Below are 18,933 nucleotides of genomic sequence, written 5' to 3'. Positions count from 1 at the left end.
TTCTACGTTCCTGGCACATTGGTATGCATGATATGTTATGTTAAGAGAAAGACCGATTGTACCCATTCTACGTCCCGGCACTTTGGAATGTAGAGGACTATTGGTGACAATACCATCCGAGATGTGATTTGTTGTGATGTATTGCATTACATGATGGCATGAGATTTAAATGTTGTTTTCTATTATTCTGCTCACTGGGCTCTAGTAGCTCACCCCTTTTCCCTAATCCCCCAGGATTGCAGGTACGGGCTAGACAGAGAAGTCAAGAAGAGTAAAGTCTTGTAATTGTAATAGTTAGAAAGTGGACATGATAAATTGTAAGATGATGTATAACTGAATAGTTATGTTATGTATAATGATATTGAGGATTAGAAGTTGTGCTTGACCCTATAGATGTTGTAATCCCTTTTTATTACATGATCTTATGTTTATTGATGACTATGTTAGCCAACTCAACACATGTTATGCCACCCATTGGGGGCCTTGATGAGATCCCATAGAGGGGTCAAGTTTATGATGATGATTATGTTCAGTGCATGCACAGGTTGAGTTTGGCATATGATAGAATGTATGAAAGAAAAGTTTTAATTTTTATGTATGTTGTTGATCATGTATGGGATTAAACAGGTTTACAGGTTACATGTCAGGCTTGCTACGGGTCCCGGCGGCCTTAAGCCGATCTGGATCCTAGCGCCGGTAGCGGTCCGATTTTCGGGTCGTTACAGCCACAAGGAAACTCTCTACCCATCCCTTTATTGAGTCCTTGTAGCCCGTGAAAAGAGACAATCCACCACGGGGAGAAAAATAGTAAAAGTTCTGAACCGCTCTAACGAGGCGGAAGAAAGTGGCGAATAGACACGCCGTGGGTGTAAAACCCCAACTCAAGCAGATAGATTCAAAACAACACATGAACAAAATGGAATTTGGAGACAACATCCGGGGGGTTATCCCAAAGTATTGGAAAACCTCGATGAAGAAAGGGGTAAAAGGGAAAGTCAGACCGAAGTACTTCTCCTTAAGGAAGAAGACTATGCAACGACCCCTTTAGGGATCTATCAAACCAGGAAAGGAAGGGTTTGGAAGAACTATCCTTTCATTTCGGAGAGGCGCTCGAATAAGATAAAGCGGAGTGTCTAAATACCTTCGAGAAATATACTTAGTTATGGAAGAAGGAGTAATGTGCGACTCGAGATTAGCAACATCGGGAAGCTTAGGACCCTCCATAGAGGAATAAGAGAGCGTACCTGAAACGCAATAAGGTTGAAAAAGCAGAAGAAGTCGGAGGAAAACAGAGAGCAGAAGAGAACAAGTTTCCTCAGGAGACAGAGAGAATTTGAAATGAAAGGCGATAATGAGGCGAAGAGTTGCTCTGAACAGTTTTGTCTTGGAGCGGCGCGGTCATTATTACTCTCGAAGTTTACCCCCTCATCAGTGGGACAATAACTGCCGAGAAGGTAAAGGGGCAATATTGATGACTGCTGGGTTTCTCCACCCCGGACAAGGGCCAAGACCACGACAATAGCCCATCATCCAAAGGCCCACACGCTATCTGCATAAAACAAACCCAACTCATCCAGACCTTAAGACCGGACTCCACCTGGATCTCTCACCCAGGACGGCTTGACATGCAAGATTTACCTCATCACCACTCATACGATAAATACTGAGGAGGTAAAAGGGCAAGTCGTGGAAAGATCCAAGGACGCAAGCAAATGGAAGCATGATAAAGACCAGACCTGCTCACCACCTAAAAAGGTACATGATCTGACTTATCATTATTAAGCAAAGGCTACGAGCCCGAAGTGGTAGTAACGAAGTAATAAGGACGTCTTGGAATCATACAAACCTGTGGGTCAAGAGCTCAATCCACTGGTTAAAAACAGAGCCCGCGGGTACGGTTAGTTCAGCTCAGAAAGAGTAAACCAAAAGCTCAGTTGGCTAAACAAACTCTAGTTCTGATCGGCTAGGAGGCGAGGAGGAAAAAATGATACAGCGGATCCCTCAGTAAAAATTACGAAACACGCGGTCTAAATACTTCGCTCATGATAAGGAAAGAACAGCTCGAGTATGAACGAAAAACAAAAATTTCATTAAAAGAAAAATACATTACAGCATGTTACAAATACCTACACTACGGGATGAAAGGCTACTCTTAAAGGATTTACATGCCCGGATACATCATCATCTACGTTTACATCATTATCACCTACACTACTATCTTAGCTTTCAACTTTAGAGAATCTTTATAGATCGGGAGATGAGCTTCGCAGGCCTGCTGGATTCCCCCTTAGACATTCCTCTCAATCCAGCTGAGCCCAGCCACATCACTATAAGAGAGCTGAACAAGTTGATCCCCATAAGCATCTCTCATTGTTCCGCCATAGGCAGGCTTCCTATCGCCCAAGTGTGATGCACGATACACTCGAGCAAGCCGAGGAAAATTGGCGAGGCATTCTGAAGAGCAATGGAACAAGTGAATGTTGCAAATCTACACACATACTATGTTGGACTAATTTTAGCAGGTTACCCTTGCTAATATTACGTGGTAAACAGCATCTTGTATCTCATAATAAGCCTCAGAAACCATGTTATTCCATGAGTTTGAGTCAGGAGCAGACATCAGGGGCACCACGAGAATCTCCTCCTCCTCCCCGGGAGAAAGAAAGACAGGAGCCGATCTTCCGGAAGCCCAAGACTTCTTTGGAGCACGAACCAAGACAAACACTCTGAGGAGAATGGGACACTTGCCTCCGACCTTCTCCGCTACACCCCCATCATCCACAAAGCTGGGTTCCCTATCCTCATCAGTCGGACCGACCTTGGAGGGGACCCCATAGATATTCCTCACAAAGGCGATCTCAGCCCGGCTAGCAAGGATCCTCATCTCAGCTATGAAGGCCTCAGGCCTCTCTCCAGAAGCATCGCCAAAAGACGGGGCAGGCTTCGCTGTCGTCAAACCGGAGTCCTCGCTCAGCCTTGAAGCCCGAGAGAACCTGAGAGCTTGAACAACCAGCACGGCTAAAACGGACTTGTCAACACTTGGCCGCCTTAAAGATTCGGCACCGTGAAAGCTCGGCTCTAGAGCCCGGGCAGGAGCAGGGGGAGGAGGCCGTCCCCATGAAAGACATAGCAGATTCGAAAGAAAACATAAAGAGAGTGAAACCAGGGGCTAGCGTCCGAAAAACAATCCCGAAATATTGGAAAACCCCGTTGAAAGAAGGAGATAAGGGAAGGATAAACCATACCTCTTCCACATGACAAAGAAAACTAAACTTGCATCTTTCGGGAGATCGATTGAACCAGAGGAAGAAGGATCGGAAAGAGAGATCCCGTTGTCCCGATAAGGAGCCCAAGGATGAGAAGGAGGTGTTATTAATATATAGCCAGAGGCTGAGATTTTAATGTAAGACAGGGCGACATTATACTCTAGGCTAGCGGCATCAGAATCCTTAAAGGCTATTCACAAAAGAGGAAAGAAAGCGTATCGGGAAGATAAAGGCAGGAAAGTGAAGATAGCAGTGTGCACAAAGAGCAGAGGAAAGCTAGAAATAGGAAAAAGACGGAGAAGATTTAAAGCTACAAGTGACAATAAGATGAAAGGACGTTATGGAGCAAGCTGAATTCAAACAGGCGCGGTCATAATGATTCTTGGTGTTTACCCCCTCGACAGTTGGGGCAATAACTGCCGAGAAGGTAAAGGGGCAATTGATGACCACTGGGTTTCTCCACCCCGGTCAAGGGCCAGGCCCGCGGTAATGGCTCATCATCCGAAAGCCCGCACAGGTCAGGCCCATTCGATCCTCAATACCAGGCCCCCTTTGAATTTCTCAACCAGGTCGGCCCAGCCTTCACTGCTCCTCGGGCCAACCCCCTTTGGGCTCAGTTTTATTCCTATCTTCCGGCCCAGCCCGGAACCAGAAGGAAGACTCCTCCATCTGCCTTGTGGACCCATCTACACACGCGCAGAGAGAATCAGAGGCCGTTATGCATGGGGCAGAGATCTGATTCCCTCGTACGTCCGTATCAACGTAGCAGGGATAGGTGGTCCAATAATATATGTTCTGTTAACACGTCACTAGCAGACAAAAGAAAACATATAAAAGGAGAAATACTCTCCTCTAGGTCTAAAATTTTTTTTATTCCAAAAACCTCTGTAAAACCATATTTCTCTGGATCTCAGATCATCAAATATCATTAAAACTCAAAGTGAACCATAACTATATAATTAAAGTTGTGATCGAGCTAAAGTCGAGTTAATATAATGAAAGCTCAAATTTGAGTCGATGAAATGCTCAACCTCCGGTCACTTTGACTCAATAATATAAAAGATAATATTAATAATTACAACTTAACAAAAATAAAATTTACAAAAGTAATTTTCCACTCTTAATATTCGTTTAGATGTTTGATGGGAAAATAAAAGAGAAATGTATCTTTTCGAATAGTAAAATATCTATTTTGTCTTTTTATTTATTTTCAAATTTGATTATTCTAAGGGTAAAATGGTAATTTTTTATTTAATTTCACTCTCTCCGATTTGGAGAAATAAGTTATTTACTGATCCCACGAGATATTTTACTAATTTATTTTTCTGTCCCCTTTATTTTCTTTTTTCCCAAGCAATTGAAGGTGGAAAATTCCTTTATTTTCCATTCTTGTTTTCTTCTTCCATTATTTTCCACCGATTCAAGCACGCGGTAGATAATAAAATCTGATATGTCAATGAAGTCAAGTGAAAGAAAAATCATTTTTATTCTAGTATATTAATTACTTTTTTTCGTAAAAATTACCTTTTCATCCATCAATTCAATCCCCAATTAATAAAACACTCTCATAGTGCTATGATTCTGTATAGGTAATATTAATTGGAATCGAAATCCAATAATAATTTGACTGAAATGAAATTATACCGTAATTGATGGCTCTGCATGATAGAAAACGTGAGATAGTTGGCGCTTATGATAGCCACTTCAACCTTTAAATAAATAAACAAAAAAAAAGGGCGAACGTAAAAAATTACTTAAAACTCTGGAGTAATTGTGTGAAAATACGTACATTGCAACTATTAGCTTTTATATTGTAAAAAAGTGGAATTAATTATCGTAATTCCTAAAAATTCGATGGGTATTAGTTAATTAATTGGAATCTCGTAATTATATGCGTAACGAAAATCTAATATATAATATTTTTTAATAGTAACTTATTTTTGGAGGTCACCCTTTTTTTCTATTTACTTATTTGTGCGTTGAAGTGGTTATCATAAACGCCAACCATCTTACATTTTCAGCCATTAATTATAGTACAATTTCATTTTAGTCAAATTATTTAGAAATCTGGAATAATTGTATAAAAATACATACATTGCGACTATTAATTTTTATATTATAAAAAAATGAAATTAATTATTGTAACTTCTAAAAATTCGATTAGTATTAATTAATTAATTGAGATCTTGTAATTATATACGTAATGAAAATCTAACATATAATATTTTTTAATAATAACTTTTCTTGGAGTCTTGCCCCGATAAATTGAGACATGAAGTGTCCAAATTTTTTTTTCTTTTAATAAGACCGAATATCATTTAATTAAATTTTTATTACGTAATATTTTCTTTGAATGTCAGCTATAATTTATTTTAGATGATCTATTTTAAATGATTATTATATTATATTAAATAAAATTTAAATAACCGTGCATAAAGATATTATACAAATAAGAAAAGAGAACATAAAAAAAGGTTAGCACTTTTCTTTTTTAAATAACCGTATTTATTTGTTTGTTAAATTACTAGTAGATTAACATAGTATTACAAAATAATTGTTTCCTAATTAATTAACCTCGTCTTGTTTCTTTCTGTTTCTGATAGACCTGCAGGTGTTTTTCCAGAATTAATGTTGATGAAACGTGAAGATATCATACTGGGACTGCGGTCTACCTGCCAATTCAAGTAACATAGTGTTCTGCACCAATAGTTCACTTGTCTTTTCTAGGTTTTCGTTTTTGCATGCATTGCTTGGTCTGAGAAGAATGCTGCACTCATGCATGCATTACTTTTTCAACACCGTTTATTTTAAATTAAAAATTAAATAAATTAAAAATAATTTTAAAAATTTATTAAAATCGAATCCAATTAAATTATGATTTAAAATTCAGTTCAGTGGATTAAAATTTTTTCTTTTAAATCTTATTTTTAAAATTTAATTAAAATATTTTAATTTTAATTTTTTTAAGGGTAAAGTGTAATTTAGTCCCTCTGGTTTAGTGAAATGTAACCTTTCGTCCTTCTGTTTTAAAAAACCTTTAATTTAGTCACTGTAATTTTTAAAAACTATGCAATTAGTCCCTCCCGTTAGATTTTCAGTTAAATCACCGTTAATTTTAATTAAAAAGACTAAAATACCCATCCTCTCTCCTTCCTCTTCCTCTTCTTCTTCTTCTCTTCTCCTTCCCGATCTCCTTTCTTCTTCTTCTTCTTCTTCTTCTTCTCTTTTTCGATCTCCGTCTTCTTCTTCTTTTTCGATCGAAAATCTTGATTTTCCATCTTCAATCATCACACCTCTGTCTATATTAACCTTGAGGAGCTCACACATATTGCTCTGTTTCAATTTGCACTGTGCACATTCCTTGCATTCGCCTGTGAATATAGGCAGGACGTGATCGCCTGGTTCGAGTTCTGTCACACCCTCACCAACACTCTCCACAATCCTTAAACCCCCCCCAGAAAAAAAAAGATAAAAATGTGAACATGTGCTCGGATCAGACACATGAAATACTCATGGCAGAGGTTTACATACCCTCCAGCCTCATGACCAAAAATTCTATGAAACAAAGTGCTTTGTCCCTGCCAGCGTAGATAAAACAAGAATCATTGTGTGAGAGATCAAGAATGGATAATTTGTTCAGAGCAGAAATCTGGGGTGGAATCGTCCCAGTGAGTGCATTACAACTCAAATTCAAAGCAATATCAAGACCTTCAATATCAAAAAGTTCCACTGGGATCATGCCAGATAGTGCATTGCTACTAAGATCAAGAAGTTGAAGCTCAAACAATGGCCAAGAGAGGAAGGGATTGCTCTAAACAGAGAGTTCTTGTTGAGGATGAGTCTATTGAGTGAACTAAGTTTGCCAAAACCACTTGAAATTTCACCCACAAATTGATTTATAGAAAGATCCAATACCTCAAGCCTTGTCAAAGAAGATAAAGAGCTAGGCAGAGTGCCTCGAAGGGTATTGTTGCTTAAGTTCAGCATCTGCAGCTCATTGCAATTGCCAATTTCTGCTGGCAGCGTTCCACCAATATGGTTTTCAGACAAGTCGAGGAAACTGAGGTTTTTCAGGAGCCCGATTTCTTTTGGAATTTCTCCACTGATTCTGTTATTAACAAGCCGAAGACGAATAAGAGAGACACAGTTTCCCACCTCAGGAGGAATCGAACCGAAAATGTCGTTAGCAATTAAGAGAAGCTTTGTCAGGTTCTGAAGCTGAAACAGGCTTGGAGGTAAGCTACCAGTAAGTGAATTTTGTGACAAATCTAACGCTTTAAATCCCCAAACCTCTCTTTCTCTCTCTCTAAAATGATTCTTATCTTAAAACTCAACCCAGCACAGCTTCCTTTGCAAATAAGCAAGAACAAGAGAGAAACCAACAAAAACAAGAAAGATTAAAGATTTTCAACCACTTCACCATCTTCACCTCGGGGTTCTGTTCTTGCTTCATCTTTTTGGTCTTTATTTATTTGAATAGATTCTTGGAAGAGTACTGGGTTGCAGAAGAAGAAGAGGAAGGAGAGAGATCGGAAAAGAGAAGAAGAAGAAGAAGAAGAAGAAGAAAAAGAAGAAGAAGGAGATGGGGAAGGAGAAGAAGAAGAAGAAGAAGAGGAAGAGGAAGGAGAGAGAATGGGTATTTTAGTCTTTTTAATTAAAATTAACGGTGATTTAACTGAAAATCTAACGGAGGGACTAATGTTATAGTTTTTAAAAATCACAGGGACTAAATTGAAGGTTTTTTAAAACAGAGGGACGAAAGGTTATATTTCACTAAACCAGAGGGACTAAATTACACTTTACCCTTTTTTTAATAATAAGTATTAAATAATACAAATATCAAACTTCAAATTAAAAACTATAAAATATATATATAAAAAATAAATTTATAATTCATATATTCATTCATATAAAATCATCTAAAAATAATTATTTAGTTCGATTTTATCAAAATTTTTTTATCAAAACTGAATCGAGTTAATAGAATCAAATTTTTTTAAATTTAATATTTGAGCTCAGCTTTAATTCAGAATTTTATATAATTCGCTATATTATTTAAATCTAAGTTTGCTGTGTGTTTCGTTAGGCCACCTAATCTGGATGTGAATCCGCTAAATAAGGTATTTTATATCAGGCTATAAGGCGGATTCCGTTAAACCACCTAATTCGGATGTTAGTCCAGCTAAAAAAGGCATTTTATGATAGGCTACAAGGCGGTTCTGCCAAGTCATAATTCGAGTGTTAACCTCAATAAGTAAGACATCTTATGCCACGCCACAAGGGGTTCCACCAGGCCACCTAATTTCGGTGTTAGTCTCGCTAAGCAAGGAATTTTATGCCAAGCCATAAGGTGGGTTCCGCCAAGTCATAATTTGAGTGTTAGTCCTGCTAAAAAAAGCATCTCATGTCAGGCCACAAAATGGGTTTCACTAGACCACCTAATCTAGGTGTTAGTCCCGCTAAACAAGGCATTTTATATTAGGCCACCTAATTGGGTGTTAGTCTCGCTAAACAAGATATCTTATGCCAGGCCACCTAATCTGGATGTTAATCTCGTTAAATAAGATATTTTATATTAGGCCACAAGGTGAGTTCCACCAAACTATAATTCGAGTGTTAATCCTGCTAAATAAGGCATCTTATACCAGGCCACCTAATTCTGGTGTTAGTCCTGTTAAGCAAGGCATCTTATACCAGACCACAAGGCAGGCTCCATCAGGCCACCTAATTCAGGTGTTAGTCCTGCGAAACAAGGCATCTTATGTCAGGCCACAATGCGGATTCCATCAGGCCACCTAATCTGAGTGTTAGACCTACTAAACAAGACATTTTATGCTAGGCCACAAGACGCCAAGTCACATGACCGGGTGTTAGTATCGTATAAATACTTTTAAGGCAATTTATTCTAGGCCACAAGGCAGGTATCAGTCAGGCCACATGATCGGATGTTAGTCCCGCTTCATAAAAAGTTTCTAAGGTTTTTTTATGCCCAAGTCACAAGGTGCATATTCGCCAGGTCACGCGACCAGGTGTTAATCCCATGTTATAAAAATTTCTCTAAGGCATTTTATGCCCAAGCCACAAGGCGGGTATCCTCCAGGCCATATATTTGGGTGTTGATCCCATTTTATAAATTTTTCAAGTTATTTATTTTATGGCAATGAAAAGGCACTAGTTAGGCCAATAACTGGGTTATATGTACTATTAGCAAGCCTATTTTAATCATTTTTAGGGAAAGACAATGTTTACCAGGTTCTTTTGTCGGGTGTTAACCCCTTAGCTAATTCTTAAATGATTGTTTAAGTATTGATTGGACGAGGGTCCTGGATGAGTTAGTAAACATAATGGTAATATATGCAAAATATATATTTTCACTATAAAAAATTACATACGAGGAGGGACATCTTCAGTTTCCCTCTTCCTAGTTTCTATTATATTTACATTCTCTACGTCCATTACATTTTCGGTAGAGACTCAATCGATGCCTTCAGTCCTCTCCTCCTCTTGTTCGTCCTCACCCTCCTCCTCTAGGAAGATATCATCTATCCAAGCAAAGTTCTCAGAAGGAAAATGCGTCACCAACTCCTTCTTGACTGAGTCTTGACCCTTGATGAACATCTCCCCTCCTCAAGCCACTGTTTCTTGAAGTTCTGGTTCTAATTCAGCGATCCTGGTAGAGGCGGCTTGGGCCCCCTCAGTCTGAGATTATAGCTCCTGGACTTAGCGCTGAAGTATGACCACTTGGTCCTTGGCACTCTTTGCCCGATTCTCAAGGGCAAGCTTGGAAGAATTGGCTTCATTTAGGTCCACCTGAAGCTTATCTACTGACTCCAGAGTCTCCTTTATCGCGCCCTCCACTTTGTCAATCTGAACTTTCAGCCTCGAGCACTCTTATTATAGGAGATTTTTATCTATTTCTTGCGCCCTGAACTCCTACCTCAAAGTCTTGTTACGCTCTTTAGCTATGTAGGCACAGAGAGCACTCTTCATGGCGGAGTGCATAATATTATCATAAAGGTCATCAGTCTCGACCTCATGTAATGGGTGGCAATCCCCAGGCCTTAGAGCTCTCTTGGCAATTAGAGTAGACAGGCGGGGCTCCTCGAGAAGAGAAATAGAACGTGTCAGAGCCAATGCTAGGTGCTGGATACCCTTAGGCCATGTGGCTCCAACATCAACTTCTGGTTGTGGAGCATCAGTTTGAGTAGGGGCTGTAGGAGGAGTATCCCTTGTAGAAGACTCGGGCAGAATGGGAGCCAATTCTTTAGTTGTAGGAGGGGGAGGAGGAGGAGAAAGCATGATGATTTCCTCAGCATGATGGGCACGCTTAGGTGGAGGTGCAGACATTCCAGCAATAGCTTTGCCCTTACGGGCAGCATGTGCTGCCTCAAAAAATTTATTCTTAAACTCGACCATATCTACATAAAATAAAAAGTGAGTAAGTAAGACAATTTGAAATACAAAAAGGGTTGGGGAGAGAAATACCCTACTCGTTGGCTAGAGAGGTGCTTTCCCCAAAGCAAAGAAGGTTGGGCGGGTGAGGACCTCGAGCCTAGCTCGCCTGGGTTGGCTTTGCCAAGACAAAATAATGTTTCTCCAGCCTTAAGGATGTCTATTTTGTGGGATGTGGCCATCGTCTGGAGGAAGTCCAGAGCCTCTTCCTCATTCCTCCGTGGTTGGACCCCATTCTTTCTCAGCTCCACTCACATGTTTCAGCTCGTTCGAAGGGGAAATAACATTCCTCACCGCCTTAAGGATGTCTATTTTCTAGGATGTGGTCATCATCTAGAGGAAGTTCAGAGCCTCTTTCTCATTCTTCCGTGGCTGGACCCCATCTTTTCTCAGCTCCACTCACATGTTCCAGCTCGTTCGAAGGGGACCAAAATCCCCAAACACTCAATGACAGAGAATAAAAAAACTTGTTCTTCTATCACTTTAGGAAAGGAGGTATCCGGTCAAACAGTGTTTGGCGTCTTCTCCCATTGAAAAATTAGAACTCTTCATTTCTTCAAGTGCCCAGCTAGTACAGTTGAAAGAAGAGGACTACGCTCTGCTCAATATTATTATTAAAATAAACAAATCGGAAGGCTACCAAGATTCTCCATCTATTAGGGTGTAGCTAGGTGATTGACAGCTTGTGGAATTAGAGGATCTCGGTAAAAAAGAGGTCCATGGAAAACCGAAGACCTTCTTCAACTGCTCTTCGTAGACTATGATGGTATCCTTTGTAAGTTTCTAGTCATTTGTGCAGACACTCGGAGATGGAGCAAAGACTCGAAAGATTTTTTGAGAAATATGGTATTTGTCATGAAAACGTTCTACATCCTTTTCCATTAGTATAGAAGGGATATCGCTGATCAAGCTGTCTTCACTTTCATAAACCACCCCCAGTGGAACAATAGGAGTCAAAGTACGAATGAGGCCATCGAAAGAGGAGTTTGAGGTAGGACTTTCAACAGAAGTAGAAAAAAAAAAGTATTCCTATTCATTGCTATAAAACATAAAGTAAATAGGAATTACCTTAAGATGCAAAGGAGAGAAAACAGTTGAGGCTTTTCTAAAGCAAAGATATCTGTTGTGAACAAAAGTGATATTTGGAGGAGAAGAATGATTCTTATATAATGATTTTACCGGCAAGTTTTGAATACGACTCGAGAAATAGTGCAGTCATCATTAATGGGTAGGAGCAGACGAACTGACGTGAGCAGGAAAAGGCTAATCTAAATTAGCCACATACCTATCGAAGACCAGCAGAGAGGACCTCTGGTGTAACATAAAAATTGTCTAAGTTAAACCATGAGTTGTCACTGTAAAACAGGGTCACGTGTTAAGAGTCTGATTAGCCGATATGCAGTCATTATTTAGATTTTGGGTATTGTCATTATTAATAAGTCAGTCATTGTATTTTCAGAAATATATTAAAACGTTCTTATCTTTTCTCTCCGTCAATGAAATAGTCTCTCAAAAAGAAGAAGAAGAAAAAGAAGAAAAAGAGAAGAATTAGAATTGAGGAGGAGGAGAAAAAATGTAATTTAGTTTTTTATTATATTTTTAATGGCAAAAATAAACGAAATGAGGAGGAGATGAGTAATTTAGTTTTTTGCTATATTTTTAATGGCAGAAATAGATGAAAGGAGAAGGGAGAGAGTAATCTAATTTTTTGCTATATTTTTAATAGCAAAAATAGATTGGAGTAATATTTCATCGATAAAGATAAAATATAAAAATATTTTAATAGATTTTTAAAAATATAATAGGATAATATTTTAAAAATAAATAATAAATATTTCTAATTTAATTATAATTAATAATTGATTAAATATTTAAATTTTAATTCAATTCAATTAATATTTTAAAAATTAATAAAATTTTAATTAGTTGAAAGTTCAATTTGATTGGTTCCGGTTTCAGAGGCTCCAACTTCCACTTGTGCAGCTGAGTTTATTTGGGGCAGCCAAACACAAGAAAATAATAAGATAGAAAAAAAAGGAAAAATAGAAATAAAAATTTCCAGCCGTTGAGGTAATAAAAGAGCATGGGCTAATCGCGTTTTATCTCCGTCTTTAAACAGGCTCACGTGATCATTATTCATTAACAAAATCCTCCAAAATTTCCTTCAAAAAAAAATCCTGCCAAATTAATACCTCCTAATCAACGGTGTACACCCGCGTACCCTGACATCCAACGGTTGAAGTTTTTTTCCTAGGAAACGAAGAAATAGAAAAATAAGGGAAAAAAAAATCCACCGATAAGAAAAAGCTGAAATTAGGGTTTCGGTCCGTATAAAAGAACTCCCAAATCCCCGATTCTGTTTCAAGCTCAAACAGATCTCTCTTTCTTTCTATTTGTTATAGTTTTTTCAATATTTGCTACCAATTATGGGAAAGGGTCCTGGTCTCTACACTGAAATCGGCAAGAAAGCCAGAGGTAGATACCATTTCCGTCATCACTCCCTTTCTATTTGATTTGATAATGTCAAATTGCAAATGGGTAATTTTGTTTTGTTTTGTGGAATTGAATAGATCTTCTGTACAAAGAATACCAGACTGACCAGAAGTTCACCATCACTACCTGCTCTCCTACTGGCGTTGTGAGTTCCTGTTTTAGATCCAATCTTCTGCATTTTTTTTCGGCTTTTTGCAATTGGTTCAGCCAGCTCTGTATCAGTATATATTTTTATTGCAGAATTTATCTTGACAAAGTTTGTAATCATTATTTGTTGAGCTACCCAGACGGCTCAATCATGAGTTCCTTTCTATTATTTTTAGTTTTTCCTGGGCAAGTGTAACTTTTCAATTTTTGCGCTTTTTTTCTTGGGTTGCCTGCGAAGTAAGAACTTTTGACTTGATGCCGTTTAATTTTAAATTAATTTTTAAATTGTAAATATGGTTTTAATTTAAAATAAAATTAAGAACGATAAATTTAAAAATTGAAAAAAAAAAATCTCCAAAATTTTCTTCTTTCTTGTTTGAACCATAACAGAGGCCACAGGATTTCCCTTGTAATCAATTTTATAATTTTATGTACTACACTTCCGGCTTGGTATTGTTCTTGTTTATGTTTGAGTTTCTAAAACAATTCTATGCTATTGTTATTATGGGAAGTCCTACTAAAATAATATTGATTATTATAGTTATGGACTATATATAATTAACTGATATCACACATGCATTCACATTACTAATTATATATAATATATCTAAATTATCCTGGAAAAACATATATTGGATTGGTACGGATTCTTTATGGTTTAGGTTCTTATTGAAGAAAAGACTCAAACCAAAATTGTAAGATAAGTTCAGATTGGTTCGAGATCCATACCATAAGAAGTCTTGCACACTGTCACATATAGGAGAAAGAAATGGAAGAAGAAAGATAATTCTGAAAGAGTCCAGAGGAAGTAGAGTTTTGGAGGGAAAAATAAATAATGAAATGGGTGTGAATCTTGGGGGAAATCAAATGTTAGTTAGAGTTGTTATAAAAACGGGATGACACGTGTAGTGGCATATATGAGTTTTATACAACCAAACAGACAATCTCTCTCAATTCTTTCTCTCCTTCTCTCATTTCTACTCAATTCTATTTTTTTCTCAGTGGAAACCCTAATCTAATGGCTGCTACTGACACACACCTCTAATGAAGAGGAGAAGAAGAGTGAGAAGAAGAGAGGGAAGGGTGCTTGGTCCTCGTGAAATTTTCTTTACCTGAATAATAGACAGATGAATAGGGGAGGAAGACTGAACGTTAAAATTTGGTGCTTTTATTTATTTATTTATTTTGGTGGATTCCACACTCTGATATTGTAGATTTATTTATTGATAAACATTCCCATATCAGTCAAAACAAATGGCATGAGGTGAAATGTCCCAAATTCACAAATAGCAATGTGCACAGGTTACCTATTTGTTAACCGAAAAAAAAAAAAAATACACAGCTTAAGATACTTGTACTTTTCCCGTGGTTGGATTGCTTGAATTTTGCTAAATACGTTGAAGGTTGTAAACTGAAGCAACTTCAGTTTTTGGAAGTTAGTGTTGCCTGTATTAACTTGCCTTCTCAGTTGCATTTTCTTTGTCTAAGAATAAATATGATGAAATTTTTTCCTCAATTCAATGCTCTTGCTAATTTATTTAGTGATCTTTATTATGGCAGGCCATTACATCTACAGGTGTAAAGAAGGGTGAGCTGTTTGTGGCTGATGTCAATACTCAGCTGAAGAACAAGAATATCACTACTGATGTCAAAGTGGATACAGACTCTAATGTATGCTAATAATATATTCTCATTTGATTATTTATTTAATGCTTAATTGCCTTCCATGGGTCTGTAGGTATCTGTGAGATTCAAACTTGATGGTTGATTTTTTGGTCTGTATACGTTCTTAAAGGTTGTTTGTGGATTAACACTCTCTTGCTAGGTCGTTCATTTTTTTTTTTATATGGGATATGCCCAAGTTCATACATGCTATAAATATGTAGCGCACATATATATATATATATATATATATATATATATATATATATTTAATATCTTTCTGATGCTTGAGTCTTGTTTGCTTTACTTTGAATTATAAAATATGCAGCCAGTTTATTTTATTTCAAGTTTGAAAACCTGGAGCTAGATATTTGAGTAGACTTGGTTCTGATATATCCTGGAAGATTCACATATCTAACATAGCATTGCAGGGGATTTGAGATCCAAGGTTTTGAATTTGATTTTAAGTAGAGATTAAAAAAAAGATTCAGCTGAACATAGAGAGTATCTTTGAAATTACACCTTGTGTAAGTACTTCTGGTTAATTCAGATACAGGTTTTTATTTTCTTCAATCTATATCTGCATTTAGGAATCTCAAAGAAAATCTATGTATTCATTTGATTAATTAAAATAAAACTTTAATTCCAAATCTTTCTTTTATCTATAATTTCAAGTACGATATGGACTAGTTAATTCTTTGACATTTTTCTTGCTTTTCGCTTTTTGTTTTCCTTAGAGGCGGTGGTCTTAATTAACATGATGCTTTCATGTCTGCTTGTTATTACACTGATTATGTTGTAGATCTCTATTCATGGGTTGTGCAAACAAATAGGGCAAATGATAAAAAAATAACCGAACCGAACTTAAGATTCATACTATACTGTCTTACTTGTTCTATTCAAAAGTCAAATATTTGTCCCTATATGCCCTAGGTGGGCAAGTCTAAGCTCTGATTTATTTATTTATTGGATAAGTAAGCTCTGATTTATTTGGTAAGGTGGCAACTCTTGTTTTGTTTCCCATATATCTACCCTGATGAAATTTTGCTGGTTGTCAAGTATTTAGATGTGGAATTATTATCTTTTTGTTATTCCGTTTGTATAATCAGCAGGAAATTAGACACTTTTACTGTTACTTTATGCATATATTTTAAGAAAATTCCTTAGTATTCACTTGTTCCCTCGAGGCTTTTTCATCAAGTCTCTGTTAGTATATATCTTCTAACTTTCAATTTGCATTGCCGTCAGCTATTTACAACCATTACATTTGATGAACCTGCTCCTGGACTGAAGGCAATTTTGAGCTTCAAAGTTCCAGATCAAAGGTCTGGAAAGGTGAGATTTTTTCGCTTCTATAAATATACATGTAAAAAACTTGCATTTTCTTTAAGAAAATATTTTCCAGCATGAGGCTGAGAACTTAAGAAATGAATTTTCATGATTTGCGTTTTGCTCGTTTTTCCTTTTATGTCCAAAAATTGACAATTAATATTGCTGTGTGGACGTTGTGGCAGATGGAGATTCAATATCTGCATGACTTTGCAGCTGTAAGTTCTAGCATTGGGTTGACACCTAACCCTATTGTTAACTTCTCTGGTGTGATTGGGTCCAATGTTACCTCACTTGGCGTGGATCTGTCATTTGACACCAAAACTGGGAACTTCACAAAATGCAATGCTGGACTCAGCTACTCAAGTGCAGACCTAGTTGCTTCATTAACTTTGTGAGTGCCCCCCCCCCCCCCCCCCCCCGGTTGTGTAGGCGGTTAAAAAAGGAAATTTCTACTTTTAAAGAGTATGCTGCATGCAGGAGCTCAGGCATATGCATATTTAAAAATTTATACGGTTTTTTTTTCATGTCATTATTGTCTTTCTCTGTTTAAAGCCTACATGCAAATGTCTGGCTTCATTCAAAATGTTCCATCAATAAGTCAACCTGACCATTCATTTGCCAAATGTTTATCATATGTAATTATTGAATAAAACTTCTCTCTATTGTAAAATATTGCATGGAGGCAATTTTCTTTTTAAGTGTTGAGGCAGGTTGAGAAACTTAGAAAAAGATGACTAATTTCTTGCTGATTCTAGAATCTTTTTGGATATTATAGAAATTAGACTTGGAAGGTGATATCAGTAATTTTTAGAAACTTCCAGCTCTAAAAATAACGAGTTAGCATTAGCACTTCTCCTTGGTAAATGTTCCACAATTTCAACATGTCATATTAATGTAATGTGGTGTGCTTGTACAGTAATGACAAAGGTGATTCCCTGAAAGCATCCTACTACCATATTGTGAACCCTTGGCTTGCTGCTGGTGCGGAGGTGAGCCATAGCTTCTCAACCAATGAGAATACAATTACAGTTGGTTCCCAGTATGCATTGGATCCATTGACCACATTGAAGGCACGAGCGAACAACTTTGGCAGGGTAAGTGCTCTTGTTCAGCACGAGTGGCGACCAAAATCATTCTTCACCGCTTCTGGAGAGGTGGATACCAAGGCTATTGAAAAGAGTGCCAAGTTTGGATTGGCTCTTGCACTCAAGCCATGATCATTCAGCCCCACCATGTCGCTGGGTATTAGAAGTGCAGTCAAGTTCTGTCTGGACCAATTTTCCTGTTCTCAAGGTTGGTTGCAACCCTTTAGTCTGAGTTCTCATGGTGATGCCTCTTTCTTTCTTTTTTCTTGGTTTTGGATGTAAAAATAAAAAATTAGAGGTGTCAAAAACCCATGCCATTACTGTCCGAGTCCCCGCAATCTCTAATTACTCCCAACTTAAAACTGAGTTGAATACCCTTATTTCAGAGGGTTTGGTTCATAATTTCTTTCCAATTCTTTGATGGCTGCGCCTATTTGTCTGGTGAACAACAGCTTTACTTCCTGTTACCCATTTTGGTTGTCATTGTTGAAGTTGGTTGGTTCAAGAAATTTAATTTTTGTTGGTGGGAACAATTTTCTTGTTGAGTTGGATTGAATCCCTATGACCTTTAAGCTCCTGGGTATTTTTCAAATGTAGTTGGCTGGTTAATGCATTGGTGGTGATAATTGATCACTGATAATTGTTGGGATCGTTAACTGGTGCCAATATGATATAAGCTTGATTTCGTTGAAAGGGTTTAATAACAGTTAGATTTAATGCTTACGTTTAGATTTTTATTTAGTAATCATAGTGGATTAATGTATGAATATAAATATAAATATTTATTTAATGTTTATTAAGCTAATGTTTGTATGAACCCAAGCTCTGCAGCTTTATCTTGTAATTTAGTTTTTATTTTTTCAAATAAAATAAAAATAATAATTATCTTAGATTATATTTTGTTAATAAAATTTTTTGTTAAAATTTACTGTTTAAAAAAGCTTCCAAGTTTTTCGTATTTTATTCTTTGTAATAATCTAATACTTGTTTTGACGTTTGTAATAATTTAGTTCTCAAATTTGATTTTCATTTGTGGTTGAGTAATGGAAGGATTAATTTAACAAAATATAAATTTATGGATTAAATTGTTCTTAGTTAAGGCATTAGGGGATCATTGTTGCGTATTGTACACTATTTATAATTTTTTAATAATGTAAATATTTTATAATTTATATTTTTTAAGGTAGTGTTTATTTTTAAAAAAAAAATATTAATATTTAGTATTTGTAATATAGAAAAATTTATAATTTAGTCCTATTTTAAAAGAATATTAAAATATTTCTAAATTTTTAAAAATTATATAAATTAATTTTTCTGTTGATTTAAATTGTTAAGTGTTAATTTTTTTTTAATTATTAAATGTTAAAAAAATTTAAAATGCTCAGGAATTATTTTATATTTTTATAAAATTGAAAAATTAATTTTTAAATCGTAAAGATTAAATAATAAAATATTTAATACTGAAAATTAAAATAAATAATATTTATTTTAAATTG

The 18,933-nt window shown here is 36.5% G+C and overlaps 2 protein-coding genes across 2 annotated transcripts; one reads left to right on the top strand and one right to left on the bottom strand.

Moving 5' to 3' along the window:
• Positions 1 to 7,001: 7,001 nt before the first annotated feature.
• LOC122721958 (MDIS1-interacting receptor like kinase 2-like) lies at positions 7,002 to 10,682 on the bottom strand. The gene is made up of 2 exons (XM_043951377.1): positions 10,204 to 10,682; positions 7,002 to 7,506 (listed from the first exon to the last, which is right to left on the bottom strand). Exons 1-2 carry the CDS (start codon positions 10,680 to 10,682, stop codon positions 7,002 to 7,004), a joined length of 984 nt encoding a protein of 327 aa, XP_043807312.1.
• A 2,216-nt stretch (positions 10,683 to 12,898) lies between these two features.
• Positions 12,899 to 17,970, top strand: LOC110607587 (mitochondrial outer membrane protein porin of 34 kDa). Its single transcript, XM_021746734.2, has 6 exons — positions 12,899 to 13,193; positions 13,289 to 13,356; positions 14,919 to 15,029; positions 16,269 to 16,355; positions 16,535 to 16,743; positions 17,269 to 17,970. The coding sequence occupies exons 1-6, from the start codon at positions 13,145 to 13,147 to the stop codon at positions 17,567 to 17,569; spliced, it is 825 nt and encodes a 274-aa protein (XP_021602426.1). The 5' UTR covers positions 12,899 to 13,144; the 3' UTR covers positions 17,570 to 17,970.
• The last annotated feature ends 963 nt before the right edge of the window (positions 17,971 to 18,933 follow it).

This window comes from Manihot esculenta, chromosome 15 (assembly GCF_001659605.2).
Source record: "Manihot esculenta cultivar AM560-2 chromosome 15, M.esculenta_v8, whole genome shotgun sequence".
Lineage (NCBI taxonomy): Eukaryota > Viridiplantae > Streptophyta > Magnoliopsida > Malpighiales > Euphorbiaceae > Manihot > Manihot esculenta.
This window is presented reverse-complemented; position numbering and strand designations above follow the sequence as displayed.